Source organism: Pistacia vera, unplaced genomic scaffold, assembly GCF_008641045.1.
Source record: "Pistacia vera cultivar Batoury unplaced genomic scaffold, PisVer_v2 Contig968, whole genome shotgun sequence".
NCBI lineage: Eukaryota > Viridiplantae > Streptophyta > Magnoliopsida > Sapindales > Anacardiaceae > Pistacia > Pistacia vera.
In genome coordinates, this window is record NW_022196854.1 from 353,132 (window position 1) to 372,117 (window position 18,986).

Here is an 18,986-nt window from a genome sequence, read left to right on the forward strand (position 1 = left end):
CAAGGCGATTTCACCAATGGTATACTTCTGCTCAAAACTGAACCCCACCAGGATAGTTGGCCATTGCTGATGTTTGATTCATCCAGTCCCATGGCCTTCAGTACTTCAAGGAAGAGGATGTTTGTTGAGATCCCTCGTCTACGAACACTCTCTTGACCAGGATGTTGGTGATCTGGAGGGAGATAACCAAAGCATCGTGATGAGGGGCGGCTAAGGTGATTGGCTCATCATCTTCAAACTGAATGATCTGGTTGGTATGCGTCTGAGGGGATTGATGGATGGACCGAACTTCTAGGTGATGGTTGGCTCAAGCATAGCGCTTGGTGGAGGAATAACTCACCCCATTGATTTCTGACCCTCTAGAGATAATGGAGCAGAACCCCTCTGGTGTCGGTTCCCGTGAAGGGGGAGATGTTTCTTTTGAGCTTCTCTGGCCAACTGTATTCTTCCCTTTATCTGTCAATAGATCTCAGAGATGTCCCCTCTTCAATAGTGCTACAACTTCCAATTTTAGGGCGATATAATCGGTGGTGTTATCACTATGATCGCCGTGAAATTCGCACCATTTGGTCGTGTCCCTCTTTGCGTCAAGGTTGAGCTTGGCTGGCCACTTTACGGTAAGCCCATCCCTTTCATGATTGCCACGACCTGAGCTAGTTCAACGTTGAGGTTGTACTTTGGAATCTTGAATTGTTTTGATCCTGATGGCCCATCTGTGGCTCTGGTCGGTTGGCGATCATACAGTTTTTTTATTCTACTTGGATTGCAGGGAAGGGGTTGATAACAGAGCTCAAACAATCTGGACTCTGGCCTTCTTTCACTCTGCCTTTGGTGACGATCATCATATCTACCATGCCTCATTCGGTTCGCTTTGTTTTCCTCCCATCTGATCTGGATCGCTGCTCTGGCTAAGGCATCTTCCATTGTGGTGTAGCCAAGTTTTGTCAAATCTTTGTATAGTTCTTCATCTGGGAGGAGACACTTTTTGAAAGCATCTACCGCTATCTCTAGATTACAAGATGGGATGAAGATTTTTTTTCTTTATTGAATCTGCTAACGTACTCTCTCAGTAGCTCCCCCCTCTTCTGATAGACTTTGTATAGGTTGGCTGACAGCTTCTCGAGTTTCTTGCTGTTAGCGAATTTTTCAACGAAGGTGTCGGTGAGCTGAGCAAATGAGATGATTGAGTTGTTTGGAAGGTTTGTATACCATTGAAGGGCTGGTCCAGAGAGGCTGGAGCCGAAGCTTTTACACATGCAGGCTTCCCTCAACTTTCAGGGTATTAAAGCGGCGAACATCCGCTGTTTGTATAAGGCTATATGGTCATCTAGGTCGGTTGTGCCATCATAAGGCTTCATGCTAGGTATGGTGAATTTGTGTGGCATCTCGGCTAATGCAATTACATCCACAAAAGGTGAATCGGCATAGCTGTAAGGTTGACTCTTTTTTGTTGGGATTGGCACTCCAAGTATACGCCTCATCATTGCCTCTATGTCAATTAATCTTTTGGCTAATATTTGCTCCATGGGTGAGGCTAAGGGTGTATACAAGCCGAGCCAAGCCGAACAGTGCTCGGCTCGTAATCTGTTCACTAGGCTCGAGTTCGAGTTCGAGCTCGAGCTCGACGAGCAGGGAAATCCGAGATTGAGATCGTCAATTAGTTAGTGCTTGCAAATAGTTCGTTTGGCTCGAGAATGTCTTGAACTCGATTTGATTTTGAGCTAGGCTTGTTAATAGAGCTTTATTTTTTGTCCGTTTTATTGCTCGAGTATGTGCTCATTACCAGGCTCGAAATTGAGCTCGATTAAAAGCTTGTTTAACAATTTTATATACATATTACAAACTAAAATTGAAACCACACATGCAATCAAATTACATTTTCAACTGAATCTAAGTTGAGAATCCATGATTACAGAATCCAGAGGAGAAGCTTCTTGATTAATATTTTCAAGATTAAGGAGCCAGTGCATATTTACATAATACATAATTAGAAGGAGCCAGTACATATTTACATAATACATAATTACATTTAAAGGTTGGGACTTGGGACTTTGGATTTATCTCATTCACATGCATAATACAATGGCTAAGCCAACTGCTTCCAAAGTCCAAACTAACATAAAACAAAATATACACCAGCCATGATACAACCTATTGGCATTTGGCAAAGCAACACCAAATTTACAACAGTTGAGCAGCCAAGTCACGCATAACCTACTCACCTTTACCTTTCACTAGACTTTTACACTTTGAACCTGCATCAACAAAATATACATCATTAGAATGATAAAATATCTAAATTTCATGCCAACATATTCCGTCCTGCAAAGAACAAAAGACCTTCCAGCAAAGTCTAGAACTCCATATTCAAAAAACCTGCAGCAACAATAAATTCCCCTAATTAGAATTATAGAATATCAAAATTTCAGGCCAACATATTCTACCCAACAAAGAGCAAAAGACCTTCTAGCAAAGTCTAAAACTCCAGATTCAAAAAACCTGTTGGCTACAACAACAATAAATACCCTAATTAGAATTATAAAATTTTAGGAATCAGGACAAACAAATTATGCCCAGCAAAAAGCAAAAGACCTTCCAGCAAAGTCTAGAACTCCAAATTCAAAAAACCTGCAGCAACAATAAACACCCCCTAATTAGAATTACAGAATATCTAAATTTCAGGACAAAAATGTAAGGTAAAATCAACAAAGTCTCCAATTTAAAACTCAATAGACATAATATAAATAAAAACTTCACAAGAATCACAAGCTCAACAATAACATCACATAAATAAACACTGCACAAGAGTCACAAGTTCAACAATAACGTCACATAAATAAACACTTCACGAGAATCACATCTATTCTCCATAGTCCATCCTCTCAAACAACATCACAAGTTCAACAATAACATAACATAAATAAACACTTCACAAGAATCACAATAACATCATCACAGCTTAGGTTCACAACAACACTTAAAAAGACCAACCTTTGTATTATGAAATATATCTCTTCTCCACCCTCTCAAACAACCAACAGATCCTTACAAAAACCAACCTTTATATGCAAAAAAACCCTGAACATTAAGACAAAAGGGCAGTTGTAAATGATTTGTAACTGAAGAATAAAAATTGTTTTATTATGAAATATAACTACATAAGTGATTAAGAGCTGATGGATACCTTAGGATTTTGGCCAAAAAATGCATTCAAGCTTCGTAAGCTTCACTCGATTGGAAGCTGAATCTCTACTTGTTTTTGCTTCTTCTAAATTACATCAAGGGAAAATATTAGTTTCAGTTACAAAAATGAAAATAACTACTAACCAGTAAGTGAAAATGCATAAATACTAATCACCTATTACAATTTACACTTACTTTGTTCTTTCTATGAACTCCATCGAAATGGCGACACCAATCACCTCCACAAAGGAGCACTTGTACTGTTTTGGGAGACAATGAGGCTCGATACGTTTCTATTACTCTGCTGCCAGCACTAAACAAGGACTCTGAAGCCATTATGGTATATCACGAGCCATCCTGGATAAGATTCGATACTTCATTGTATTAACCTTCCACCACTTCAATGCTTCAAATTTCATACAATCCCCCTCCGCAAACATGAAACAACCCTCTCCCAGATAACTATCTAACTCTGATTCCTCTGGTGGAATACTTTGAACCATTTTTCATATGTTCTGCAAACATTGCAAAACCAAACACATTAGGTTCTGTTTGTTCATTGGCCCGAGGAACCATTGCAGTTGGTTGTTCAATGTTTGAGGATTGAGATTGATAATCATCAACATACTCTTGGTAAATTTGATATAATACATCTTTAACTTTGTTCTTATGTACTTGGGCATCAATCTCACCATACATTTTAGGTAAACAATAGTCCAACACCGCCATTTTACACCTAGGATCTAGGACAGCTACTACACACATCAACAAGTTGCATTCTCCCCAATACTTATAAAATTTCAATTTCATTTTTTTAACCATATGTCGAATAAAAACATTTTCATCCATTGACATCTAATCTAGCATAACCTTAACCCAAAAAATCTCACTGAGATATAGATTTGCAGTTGGGTATTCACTCCCAGAAATGATATTAGTAATGGTACTAAACACCCCCAACACTTCACAAACTTGCTCTACCTTTACCCATTCCTCTATGGTGGGACATCAATTATAATGCGGGTCTTTCTCTTTATACATTTGAAAGACATTTTTAAACTTTACTGCAATTGACAACATCTCAAAAGTGGAATTCCACCTTGTTTTGAAGTCCAAGATCAGCTCCCGGTTGGGCAAACGTAACATTTGCACTATCTTTGAAAAAACAATAAGCCTACTCTCCGTCTATTTCACATAGGCCACACTATCACAAACATCATCAATAATGGACCTTATTTGGGACAGCCCATCTTGAACAATAAAGTTCAAGATGTGTGCGCAACACCTAACATGGAATAATCTCCCTCCACACAGCAGCCTATTGTCAATTGCCAAATTCTCCTTTAAAATTTGGATTGCTGCATCATTACTTGATGCATTATCCACTGATATTGTCTACACCTTGTTCTTTATACCCCATTCCTTCAAAAACTTATAAATTAAATCTGCAATTTGGGAACCAGTGCATGGAGGAGCTATGTACAAGAAGTTTAGAATCCGTTTCTGCAACCTCTAATTACCATCTATGAAATGCCCCGTCAATACCATGTACTCGATCCTCTGATTACTTGACTTCCATAAATCGGTCGTTAAGCTTATTCTGTCAACATCCTTCAACAAAGTCTTCGGTTTTATCTTCTCCCTTTCAAATAAAGTAACACCATCATTTTTACACATCCTACGACTAATCTTTTCCCACTCAGGGATTGCATACCTCTGCATGTTATTAAATCCTCCTTCCTCCACAACAATAAAAGGATGCTCATGCATTAGTACCCAAATGGCCACTAATTCCCACATTTTTGCCATGTCAAATTTACCTCCGGTAAGAATAGCAGTAACATTGCCTGGATCAGATGGATTTGTTGCTTCGAAAAACCTTTGTTGTTGCTTTTCAAAGAGCTTTCACCGTACACAAGTCTTCAAGTGCCTTGAAAGGTGAGTAGTGCTGCTGGTGCCCGTTATCGCAAGCCTCCTTTTGAAATGGATGCATTCAGCCTTCGGTCCGTTAGGAACATCGATTTCTCTAAAATCCTTCCACATTACAGTTGTCTTAGCCCTCTTTTTCCTTGCAAAAGGGTTAATATCAGTTTGTTCTGTATCTTCTTCATTAATAACAGCTACAGTTGTTGCATTACTGTCAGTTGCAGGCCGTGACCCTTGTAGAGTGGAACTCAATGGAGTCGATGCCATATCTGTTCGCAAATAAGAAAAACACATGATTAGTTATTATAGTAATATAATTTAGAAAATTGGAATAAAAATTTGACATCATTATCATGCAAGAAAAAGGTAAGGGACTAGACTATCTTGTTAATTAACCCAGCACCCCAGCCCGATATAAACACTAACATTATCCTTCCTCACAACAACAAAATCAACATAATTCTATCTATTTCACTCCAACTGAGTGATTAGTATTCACTATTCAGTAATCAGTATCAATAATCACTAAATCAGTAGTATACTAGCATTGTTAGTACCTCAAGTTATTATGCCAAGAACAAATACCTGATGTTCACAGCTTCACGCTGAAATCAAGCAAGGATTGATATTCACAGACTCAGAGTCACATCTTCAAGGCGTCAAGCACAAATCGGCCTCAACCTGTCCTGGTGAGTGAGGGGTCTGATGACAAAACAAAATATTTAAGTGTCAACTTTCAACAAAATCAACACAATATAAAGAAAAATTAGAGATAAATTGAACAAGGATTGGGGACTGATTTTAAAAAAGTTACAAACACAAACCTCAAGCTAATACTATTCCAGAATTGAGAGAGAGAGAGAGAGAGAGAGAGAGAGAGACGAGTCAGACTTGAAACTTCAGAGAGGAAGCTAAGCTCTTCAATTGGTTTTGGGGTCGGGGTCTCGGGGACTTGGGGTTGAGGATAGAGTCTTTGGTAGAGAGAAACAACTTGAGAATCGATTTTTCAGCTTACTTTGTAGGAAATCACTGATTTATTTCGATGTAAGAGTTGAAGCTTGAGAGAGGAATATGTCTTCTCCCTTCTTTGACTAGTTCTGGGATTGGGGTTGTCGAGTTAGGGTTAGGACTTGGGAGGTTGGGGTTGGGACTTGGGAGGGAAAGTCTCTCTCGAGTCTTAGGATTGTGTTTAGATTTTAGAAAGTTTAGGATTTTGGGTATTTGTGTTTCTTGTTAGAAGGAGACTGAGTGGGAGTGGGAGGACGCCATTTAGTCTTTAACAAAGACGCAAGCCTAGAGATGGTGATCAGGTTCGCGCTCGATAGCTTATTCACCGGCGAGCTTGAGAAGATCGACGAGCCTCCGAGCTGAGTACCACCATATTTGGTACTCGGTTTGTATAAGAACTGAGCAGTTCGAGATTATGCTCGGCTCGTCAGACTTCAAGTCAGATTCAAGCATCTGCGAGCCAAGCCCGAGCAGTTTGCGAACTGCTCGGTTTGTGTACACCCATAGGCGAGGTGGAGGCCACCAGTTTGGCTTGGTTCGTCATACGACTCGCACTCGGTGTGTTTCGTTGGCTCAAGTCACGAGGGGTAGTTTGGCGAATCGTCCCATCGTGTGCCACTTGGTAATTTGGATCTCCATTCATTCCCTTGGGTTGGGTGGTTCCCACTGTGATTGATCGGGTGTTTTGGCCTGCATGGATGGTGAGAGAGATTATTTGGGAGTCACTCGATCCGTGGGGATGGATGGACTCGAGCGAGGTGGATTGAAAGTGAGGGAGTCCGCTCGACCTGCGGGGTTGAGTCGAGCCAAGTGGGATTTGTGTAGGAATGGTTGATTGCAGATGAGGTGGGATGGCAAGGATGGATGACTTTTGTTGCAGTGGGCTTTCTCTTATTTGGATGTCTTGATCTCGTGCTTGGAATGGGTCGACTGAAAGTGGCTCTGTTGGCAGTCCTCGCTCAATTGGATTCTGGCTGAATTGTCCACTAGCGTTGAATAGAGTTGACGAGATCTAGTATCTAAGGCGATCAATCTGTGATCTAGAGTTTGGAGAGGCTACATGGACGGAACCAATACGCGAAAATGATTGGGTTGTACCTGCAAGACTGAAGCTTAAGGTCATAAAATTGACTCTCATTTTCTTTCAAAGACTAGTTTTCGGCCCGGATGGAGGCGTTTTTGGTCTCGATGGCAGCGTTCTCGGCTTCTAGTGCTACCACCTTGTTTGAGTGATGTTGCATAAGGGCAACTAAGGCTTCGAGTCTGGCCTCGAAACCAGGATTGGTGTTATTTGAATTTTCAGCCATAGGGAGTTTCCTTGCGAAGCAGGGTTTGAAAGATGAATGATTGCTAAAGGCCCCAAGGTGGGCGCCAAACTGTAGATGCAAAAAATCTACCGCTACGAAAATAGGGTTTGATCCCGTGAGGTTGAGACCACCAGCAATCCGTTGTACCTGCACACGCAAGAAAACAAGCATGAAGTGAACGGAAAACATCAGGGTGGTGTTTACCGTAGGCACTCCGACGCTCAAGTCAGCAAGGTTGAATGAGGCTAATTTAGTGAGGTTTAAGGAAAGAGAAGGTTACCAGAAGTCTAGTCAGAGACTATAACTACGGCTGTGATGCGAGGTTCTCAAGAGTGAGAACTACGGGGTTAGAAGATGTAATGTTTCTTTTTTCTGTGAGAGGGTTGGCCTCTGTTTAAATAGCAACTGTAGGATCTTCAAGTCCTAGTACGACTATAAGTCCTTTTAGGACTATGAGTCCTTTGGAGGTTGAGGTTTATTGAATAGGAAGGCTTTTGATTCTCTTACCTTAGTAGGAGAGAGAGTCCTAGTTGGTCTAAGATATGGATCTTAGATGAGTTAGGATAGTAACGGACCTCTCTGGTAGAATCCGAATAGTACCGAAATAAGAAGTAGGCAACCTTGGGGTCTAAGTAAACCCTAGGTCCAATAGGTGATATTGAATCAAAGGGCCTAGGCCTAGACAAGCATAAACGAATCAGGGCCTTTGCTAATTAGGCTCAAACAGTGAGCAACATGGTAGGTGTGCTAAGAGGACCTAATATGCAAACTCTGTTGCGAGTCTAACCGGAATTGGGTCATGGCTTCGAGCTTTGTTGAAGGTGTCTTTGTCTTTGGGCCTATTTGGGCCTATTTGGGCCAAGGACATTTTTTGGCCCTAACACGTTCCTTATTATCTCACAAATCTGTATCTTCTTCCAATGTTAAGGGACGCCCCATCTAGTCATTACTTGTTAAAAATTCAGTCTTTCTCATCTCTTAACAATTTAAACAAGTTCATCTCATACAGTTTAATTGTATATAACTTTTTGGAGAATTAAGCCAAATAGGGGACTTAATATTTGATTCAGTAAGAATAATATCAATATTGTGTATATATATAGATACAAATACATATTTAGATCTCCTTTTAACAATTTGACTTTCATCTGCAATTACAGAAAATTGTATCCTATCCAAAGAGGGACAAGGAGAATAAAGGGGAAGGTCATATATCTATTTACTTAGAATTGGTAGAAATTAGTTCTCTCCCAATTGGGTGGGAAATCAATGTGATTTTCAATTTCTTCGTATTTGGTCAACTTCAGGACAATTATGTTGCTATTCAAGGTAGTTTATTTCTCTATATATAATTCAGCAACAGTTATCTTTTCTAGCTCTTTGGTATATATATTTTATTTGTCTTTTCTTTTTCTTCTTATGTAGCTAGATAGGAGAATAAGGCGTTTCCATTCAATGAAGACAGAATGGGGCATCTCCAAATTCTTGGACCTGGAAATGATTCGTAATCCATCAAACGGATACCTTATCAAAGACACTTGTGTCTTTGGTGCGGAGGTTTTTTTGTTGTCAAAAATATTTTTAAGGGGGAGTTTTTATATATCAAAGATGGAAGATTAATCTACCTCATTATCATACCTGGATAGTTAAAAAATTTACAACCTGGAATGATATAAGATACATTTCTAAATCATTCGAACCCGACAAATGGTTTGTATATGCATGATTGCTTTTGGCGTTGATTGAATATATATTTACTTCTCATCGCTATATATTGCCCATACAAATTACAACCTACGCTGATTAAATGTCTTGGCAAGAATGTTATTCTCTACCCTACTGGAAATAAAGACGGCAAGGGAAAATATATTTCAATTAATTATCGTTTGATCGATCTATTAATGCTAAATTGTTTGCAAATCTCGTTTTGCATCATTGAAAAAAGAGGTTAGTTCAATTGGATCTGTCAATGAATTTACTTTTTTTATGGAAGGTTTTTCTCATGAAATTTGGTGTTATGAACCTGTGCTCCTTCCTTGATTCCAGTTGAAGATCATATGTTTTGTCCAGAGCTAGGGATTGGGGTTTTTCACAATTCATGTTGTTAGATACATTGAAAGATCCGGAATAGGGTTATTTGGTGGATGACAGTTGCATCATTGAAGCAAAAGTTAAATTGCTTGGTTCGATTATTCTGAACAAGTCATAGCTCTCCTAAACGTACTACTGCTTCTACAGCAATAATAAGTTCAGGTTGTGATGAAATAAATGATACTGAATGTTTGTCTATAACTCTGGATCTTGTAATGTTGTAGAGTATGAAACTAAGGGGGTGTTTGTCTAAGTTTATAAGCTGGTCAAACTAGCTTATAAGCTTTAAAATTAAACTGACCTATTTGTTTATAACTTTTTTGGGCTCATAAGTTTAGCTTTTTTTTTTTTTTTTTGCTTATTTTTTTTGCTTATATAAGCTAGTTTGACCAAGTATATTACCACATTATCCTTGTTTAATTTTAAAATTCTATAGTATACCCTTGTTTAATGTAATACCCTTTTTAGTCATTTTATAGTAAAATGTGCTTATAAGCCACATTTTACCAAACACGTCAACTACTTATCAATCACTTATAAGTATTTTAACCAAACACGTAATTGTTTAAAATTTCAAATGTTTATAAGCTAAAATTAGTTTATAAGCAATTGTTGCTTATAAGTTAATTTTCATAAAGTAAGACAAACACCCCCTAAGGGTTCTAATATATAAGACTTGTGGTGCTACTTATTTTTTATTCGCCAGTGCTGTTGTTCTTAATTTGTACTTGGAGCTTTTGAGTCATTTGACCATGCTTACTACTAAAACTGTGCCAGTCGGAGAAATGATAAATCAAACTGATTTTAGAATTTTTCAGCTTTATGAAAACTGAGGCTCGTAACAGAGCTTGACAAATTGAATCTCTACATTGATCTTTGCTAGTTACATTGGGGTCGCCACTAGCAATGCTATGTTTTTTTTTTTTTTGGGTCTCTTAATGATGTTTTAGCTCCATATGTGGGTGGATATATCAGATATCTGTCATGTCAAATTACCAATAGCAAGGAATGTAAATATCTTTTGGTAATTGCTTTTCAAAGAACGTTAGAGTTAAATCTAGAACATAAACTGTAGTAATACAATTGCAGAATTGGAAAAATTTTAGAGGCAAAAAAAGTGGAATCATCATTACTTTCGTGCCTTGTACCAATCATTTTAGAATTGTTAATCAAGAAATTACCCTATTCCATCATGATAAAATACCAGAAGAAACCAGAATCTATTGTATTTGGGTCATAATGGATTATACAGTTCATCTCAACCACAAACGTCCAGATCACCGAAAATCCTAAAATAACATTCTTAGAAGACAAGTTGTGCGAACTTTTATCAACTTCCAATACGAGGATTTTACGAAAAATATGCATAGAATATTTATTCTGTGTATGCAGGTGGGATACACAGGCTGGGTTGGCTTCTCTGGTATTGTATTATGGAATTCACATGCTACTTTAGCAGCTTGGCTACTTGATTTATGGCTCAAACAATAAGGATCACAAGAAGGACCAAATTATTCAGGGTAAATATTAATTTGAATGGGAAAGGCTGATTATAAGAGGAAATAAAATCTTTCAAATTCTGAGTGTACAGAGTATGCTAGCTTAGAATCCTCAATAAAATTACAATAATCATGCCATAATTTTCCACCGTTAAGAGTTCAAGATTGCTACTAGATGAAGTCTAATAAAAAGGGCTCAGGTAGTAATTTTATTTTATAATGTTAACCAACTGAAAGAAACAAGCTTTAAATATCAAAACTCTGCACTCTCTTTAAGCGTTTGGTTTGTAAAATACACTTAAGAATTATTAGTTTTTATATAAATGAACAAATTGATAATTGATAAACCTTTCAGACGAGTATGATGCAGGGGACTTTAAATGGTGTTCTTTCCTATGATGATTTGTGTCTTTTTTCTAACGATTTTTTGAAACATTGTCCTCCAATTAATAATATCCGATTATTTCATTTGAAACATTATAGAAAATTGGATTCGGTTAAAAATTCAAATTTGCATCTTTGATCAAGATTGATTATTTATTCACTCATTTTTAACGTATATTTTGTTTGAAAAAAAAAACTCTAATGAGACATTATTATACACATGCAAAACCAAGTTTATAAGATAATCATAAATTTTATATTTTATGAATGTTTCTTTTGTGACTTAATATAACTTTAACCTCAATTCATTATTTCATGTAACTTTTATTACTTTTTCAAAATGCAACACAAATTAGAAAGGAGAAGTGTCCGAGATTGAAGGAGAAGGCAAGAGAAGAAGAGCAATGTTGCTAGAGTATGCCTGAGAAGAGAAAATTGAAGAGAAAGAGAAGAAATACTTTTCTGTATATTGAATCAAATTCTAAGCTTCTACATTGGGCAATTTATACAAATTTGTAAATGTAAAATAGGAATTAGGATCCCTGTAAATCATTCAATCAATCACAGCTATTAGGGTGATTGAATAAAACTTAATTACACATAAATACACAAATAATTTCCTTGATCTTATGGGGCTAAGATCAAGGAAATTTGTAGCATTCCCTTTTATATTTCATCACTCCCCCTCAAGCTTGTGGTTTGTAGATATTGAAAACTCTAAGCTTGCTAAGTAGATATGAATGATATCTGCTGCATAATGCTTTTGTAAAAATATATGTTGATTGTTTTGAAGCACGAATATGTAAAGTCTTAATTACCCTTTCTTGTATTTTGCTCCTCACAAAGTGGCTATCAATTTCTATATGTTTCGTTCTTTCATGGAATACTAGATTTGCCGCTATGTCATTTGTAGCCTTGTTATCACAGGTAAGAGAACGGGAACGGGTTCCCTTATTTGTACTTCAAGATCCTTCTAGCAAGCCTAGAATCTAGATGATCTCACATGTAGTCTTTGCCATGGCTCTGTATTCGGCTTGTACTGAAGATAGGGATACAGTAGATTGTTTCTTTGTTTTCCAAGAAATAAGTGCTCCCCCTAGCTTTATACAAAACCCAGTGAGTGATTTCCTTGTCATCGAACTTGTGGCTCAGTCTGAATCACAATGTCCTATGATATCTAAGCCTTTGTTACGAGGGAGGAGAAATCCCAAACCAAGACACCCCTTCAAGTATTGCAATACCTTTATTGCTACATCCATGCAAGATAATTTAGGTCCGTGCATGAACTGACTAAGAATGTGAACTGCATAACTAATGTTTGGTCAAGTCATTGTGAGATAAATCAGTCAACCAACAAGTCTCTTGTAGTTTGTAGGATCTTCCAAGGTGGATCATTTTTTGCATCCTGTAGCCCGTAATCATAAATGAATTCTAAGACGTATTTCCATTGACTGAGAGATATTTCTGTTGGAGATCTTGCAATTTTGATTCTTAGGAAATATTTTGGCTCTCCTAGATCCTTTATTCGGAATTGTCTGTTTATATGTTCTTTTAAGGATTTGATGCCTACATCATCATTTCCTATAATGAGAATGTCGTCAACATAGATAATTAGAGCAATGAATGTTTTACCTCTATGCTAAGTAAACATTGCATAGTCATGTTTGGACTGAACAAATCCTATGCCAATGAGAGCTATTATGAATTTCTCATTCATGGTCGGGATGCTTGCTTTAGACTATAGAAGGATTTTCGCATACGACATATTGTGTGCTCCCCCTGTCTGTGGATTCCCGGAGGAAGTCCACATAGATTTCTTCATGGAGGTCCCCATAAAGAAAAGCATTATGAACGTCCATTTGATGCAGAGGCTAGTCGCAAACCAAAGCAACTGTAAGGAAGACACGGACAGTGACATGTTTGGCTACCGGCGAGAAGTTCTCTTGATAATCAAACCCCTTACATTGAGTGAAGCCCTTAGCTACCAAGCGGGCTTTTTAACATTCAATTGACCCATCGGTATGGTGCTTGATTTTGTAAACTCATTTGTAGCCAATGGGTTTTCTATGAGTAGGATGAGGTACTAAATCCCATGTGTGATTCTGATTCAAAGTAGCAAGTTCATCAGCCATTGCTTGGCGCCAGTGGGAATGCTTGACCGCATTTAAGTAACAAGTCGGTTCTTGGTCGACGGAAATGTGGCTGATACAAACTCTTTGAATAGGAGAATGACAATCATAGTTCACATAATTAGAGGTAGGGTACCGAGTACCTGAAGAATCTGATATTGTAGGACACTCATAATCTATATCCAGATTGGTGGCCGAGTCTAACGAGTAGTTCGGCAGATGGGTAATGTTGGAACTAAATCAGGAGACTCTGGAGGAGAATTTGGAGGAAAGGACTCTGTCAGAATATTGTCAATAGCTGTTGAATCAGTATCAGGATCAGTATCAAAATCAGTATCAGTAGGTTGCTAAGGAGCCTTAGGAGCAAGTATCATAGAAAAGAGAGGATATGGTAGAGTGGGAGCAGCATCTTCATAAAATAGCCATGGAGATGAAGACGGAACCAAGTCAGTGTTGGCAAAAGGGAATATGTCTTCATGAAGCATAACATCTCTAGATATTAGAAAGCGGTCTTTAGTTGGATCATAAAGTCTGTAACTTTTCTAAAGCGTGGGATAGCCCATAAAGATACAGCAGGTGGCCCGAGATCCAAACTTATCATGGGATCTAAGAGTAGCAGCATAACAGAGATAGCCAAACACTCGAAGGTGATCAATGGTTGGCTACTTCTTGAATAATATCTCAAAAAGAGTTTTTCCATGAAGGGCTCTGGTCGGCATGCGGTTGATTAGGTATATGGCTGTGATCACACATTCACCCCAAAATGCGACAGGTATGGTAGCTTGGTGTTTTGGGTCAGGCTGCTTCTAAGAGATGGTGGTGTTTTCTTTCAACAACCCCGTTTTGTTGTGGGGTATAGGTGCAAGAACTTTCATGAAGAATGTCAATGGATAAAAATAAGGAAGAACAACTATGGTTGAAAAAATCTCTAGCACTGTCAGTTCTAACTCGTTGGATTGATGTATGAAATTAAGTGTTGACCATAGCGAAGAAGTGTTTAATATGGGCAAGTGTTTGGGCTTTGGATTGCATGAGAAATGTTCATGTCCCCTAGGAAAAATCATCAACAATGGTAAGGAAAAATTTGGATCCACCATGATTTGGGTTGTTATATAGGTCCCAAATATCAAGATGGATCAGGGCAAAAGGTTGAGTGGTAGTGGAAGTGCTTTGTGGAAAATTAATTCTTGCTTGTTTAGCTAATGGACATATTTGACATTTGGAATGAGGAATAGTGGCACTGTGACCCAATCTTTGATGAAAATAACAGAAGTTTTATTAAGCATTGTATTACAATTGGAAATTTTATTGGATGTAATGCAAGGAGAAATAACATTAGGAGACTCATTAGGTACCCAATAGTATAGACCTCTATTGACTTTACCTAAGCCCATCAATGTCCCAGTCGAAGGGTCTTGAAATTCACAGGTATTAGGACAAAATTTCATAGTGCAACTATTGTCTAAACATAAATTGGATACTAACCATCAACTCCAGCCACGCAAACAACACCACCAATTGGAAATCAGTCATTGTACCTGTTTGTTGTCACCGAAGTTAGGAAGAGTCCAATTGTCATCAAACGAATCAGATCATTGAAGTCTTAAAGTCGACACCAAAACCCAATCGTCCCTGACAACTGATTATCGAAGCTCAATCATCGCCAAGAAGATCATATTGCAAATTCATTCCAATGATCGCCAAGAGGATCAAATTGACAAAGACCCAAAACCAACACCGATGCCAAAAAAAAACTGATTGTTGCTAACGCCAAGAAAATTGATAGTTGAAGTCGTCGATCTTCTGCTGCTGTCATCTTCCACCAATTTGATGCTGATCTTTTGAAGCTAACCTGCTGCTATCGAGAGGAGACGTTGGTGAACTTTTTGAGAGTTTGGGTGCCTCGTCTCTTATCTCTTTTTTTTTTTTTTTTTCTCTTTTATTTAAAAATTAAAAAAATTTGCAAAACCATCACGGTCAAAACCTATTATTATTCAATCTAATGGAGCTTTCAATGTAGGAATTACCCTTATCGAATCGAACTACGATGTGTGGTCTTGGCTCATGGAAATGCACATTACTAAGAGGGAAAAACTTTCCTATATTCGTGGAAAGAAACAACCACCAAAAAATTTAGATGAGGGGTATGAAAAATGGTATGCTAAAAACCAAAAATTCAAGTGGTGGTTGCTGATGTCCATGTCTCTTGAAATTACGAAGTATTACCTATGCTTATTTCCTGCTCATGAATCTGGAGTGCTCTTTCCAAAGCCTTTTATGATGGAAGTGATGAGTTACTTGTCTTCTTGTTGCATTAGAGAGCCTTTACCGCTAAACAAAATGTAAGGCCACATTCTCTGTGTATTATAGAGAGTTGGTGGAAATATTTCAAGAATTAAACTAGCACAATAAAGTGGTCATGAAGGATCCCAATGACATAATAGCATATCATAAATTTGTCGAGCAATTACGAGTACACATATTTCTTGTAGGATTAGATGGAGAGTTTGAACAAATCCGTAGAGAAATTCTACGTAAAACCTAGTTCCAAATTTAGAAGCAAGTTACTTGGAGGTTCGACGAGAGGCGATACGTCATATTACCTTGAAGGGAGAATCAGGGAACGTTGACACTTCAGCAATGGTAGCTAATAATAGAAGCCAGCACGCACAGACAAAATCCAGCAAACCCAACAACGGTGATAAGAAGTGCACTCACTACAACAAATCTGGTCATAGCAAGAGCCAATGTTTTGAATTTGTTGGATATCCAGACTGGTGCGATCACAATCGCGATCAAAGGAAGAAGAATTTAAAGAGAAAATCTACTGATGTTGTTGTGGAAAAGAAGGAAGATGTCGAACAGTCCTCATCATTTGTAGCCACTATGTGACATCTAGGCACCAACTTGAGGGAGAGTGTTGAGATTTTCTAAATATTCTGTAAATCTTCTAATTATTCTGTAATCCTCCAATTATGTCAGGCTTACGATTTTCATAATATTCTAGATATAAAGTAATCTCCTAATTTCGTTAAGCAATATATTGTATAATATGTAACTGACATAATTAGGAGATTTAGTAGATTGTATTCTCCCTATATAAAGATTGTAACTCTTTAGTGAAAATCAATGAATTGAAAATACAATTCTTTAAAACAAACATTTTGCACTTGTATGTTCCAGATTAAAGTCGCTATTTGAAACTCCTTGGATACATTGTTGTCAATTATTACTTTCATATTTATAATTGGTTAGAACATAATTTTATCTAATCATTGGATGATGATCCAATCATCCAAAACCATAATCGATGCTTGATACTCAATAGGTATAGACATTATTAAATTTCCTATAGTGGATCTAAAAGTAAGATTTCAAAGATTAAATTAATTTGATATGCCATTACTAACATAACCTTGATAAAAGAATAAAGGAACTCATTGGTTACAAGGAAAGGTAGGTATATGTACATGAAGTAAAAATTTGTGGATGTAATATCAAGAAATTACTTTATTCTTTTCAGATATTGGGTGATTGAATTTGTAAGGCATCAAACATCCAACAATTATATTATAAAAGTCAGTTATACCTAATTAGGAAGAAGAAACAAAAGGCAACATCCAATTAATTATTAATTATTTCTGCAATTGGATATATATATGGAGTTTAAGAACTCAAGAGAAGGAGTCGTCTTAAGAGGTATATATATATTTATTTATTTATTTATTTATTTATTTATTTATTTATTTATTTTTATCACGATTAACCATGCAGTGTTCCTTATCTAACAAATTTGTATCTTCTTCCAGTGTTAAGGGATGCTCCGCCTAGTCATTACTTATTAAAAATTCAGTCTTTCTCATCTGTTAAGAATTTAAACAAGTTCACTTCAAACGATTTTGATTCTGGGGGCTTCAAATGGTATTTTATTTAATGACAATATCTACTTTGTTTGATTGTATATAACTTTTTGAAGAATTAAGCCAAATAGGGGACTTATTATTATAGATAAGAATACATATTTAGATCTCTATTTTAACACTTTGAATTTCATCTACAATTACAGGAAATTGTGTCTCTATCCAAATGGGGACAAAGAGAATAAAGGGGAAGGTCATATATCTATTTACTTAGAATTGGCAGAAATGAGTTCTCTCCCTATTGGGTGGGAAATCAATGTGATTTTCAATTTTTTGTATTTGATCAGCTTCAGGACAAGTATGTTACAATTGAAGGTAGCTTATTTCTCTACATATGATTCAGCAACATTTATCTTTTCTAGCTCTTTCGTATATATATTTTATTTTCTTTTTCTTTTTCTTCTGATGTAGATGGGAGAATAAGGCGTTTCCATTCAATGAAGACAGAATGCGGCTTTTCCAAATTCTTGGACCTGGAAACCTTTCTTAATCCATCAAACGGATACCTTATCAAAGACACTTGTGTCTTTGGTGCAGAGGTTTTTGTTATCAAAAATACTTTTAAGGGGGAGTTTTTATCAAAGATGGAAGATCCTACTACCCATTATCATACCTGGATAGTTAAAAAATTTACGACCATGACTAATAAAAAATACATTTCTGAATCATTCGGACCATACAAATGGTTTGTATATGCATGACTGATTTTGGCATTGATTGAATATATATTTACCTCTCTTCGCTATATATTTGCCTACAGCTTACGCTGATTAATGTCTTGCAGGTATCTTATTCTCTTCCCTAATGGACATAAGGAGGGCAAGGGAAAAAATATTTCAATTTATTTATCTTATGATCATTCTTTTAATGCTAAATTATTTGTAAATTTCATTCTGCGTGTCAAAAATCAAAGGGATGGACCTCACATTGAAGGAAAAGGTTAGTTCAATGGGAACCGTTAATGATTTTACTTTTTCTATGGAATGTTTTTCCCATGAAATTTGATCTTATGAACATGTGCTTTTTCTTTGATTCCAGTTGAAGACCATATGTTTTATCCAATAGACAAGGATTTGGGTTTTCCAGAATTTATGTTGTTAGATACATTGAAAGATCCGAAACAGGGTTATTTGGTGGATGACACTTGCATCATTGAAGCAGAAGTTAAATTGCTTGGTTCGGTTATTTTGAACAAGTCATGGCTCTCCTAAACGTATTAAAATTTCCCCAGCAATAATAGGTTTAGGTTGTGATACAAAAATGATACTTAATGTTTGTCTATAATTCTGCATCTTGTAATGTTGTAGTGTGCGAAACCAAGGGTTCTGATATATAAGATTTGTGGTGCTACTTTGTTTTCATTCGCTAGTGTTGTTGTTCTTGTACTATCTTGTGTCTCATATTGGAGCTTTTAAGTTATTTGACCATGCTTACTATTAAAACTATGCCAAAAGTGAGTGATGAAATTTCAATCCTTTACCATATTGTTAAAACTTAAGCGAAATGGGTTCACTTGTTCATTTTGTGCTTATAAGTTGT

The 18,986-nt window shown here is 37.0% G+C and overlaps 2 protein-coding genes across 3 annotated transcripts in view; one reads left to right on the forward strand and one right to left on the reverse strand.

Annotated features, from left to right (window-relative positions):
• The window catches only part of LOC116121149 (post-GPI attachment to proteins factor 3-like), a 91,859-nt gene that overhangs the window by 51,263 nt on the left and 21,610 nt on the right, over nt 1–18,986 (reverse strand). The gene's annotated exons all lie outside the window — the stretch shown is intronic.
• LOC116121128 (ubiquitin carboxyl-terminal hydrolase 12-like) lies at nt 17,187–18,043 on the forward strand (the record flags this gene model as incomplete). Its single annotated transcript, XM_031407063.1, has 4 exons — nt 17,187–17,226; nt 17,337–17,448; nt 17,594–17,745; nt 17,859–18,043. Coding segments are annotated over exons 1-4 (489 nt in total), but the record flags the coding sequence as incomplete, so codon positions are not given.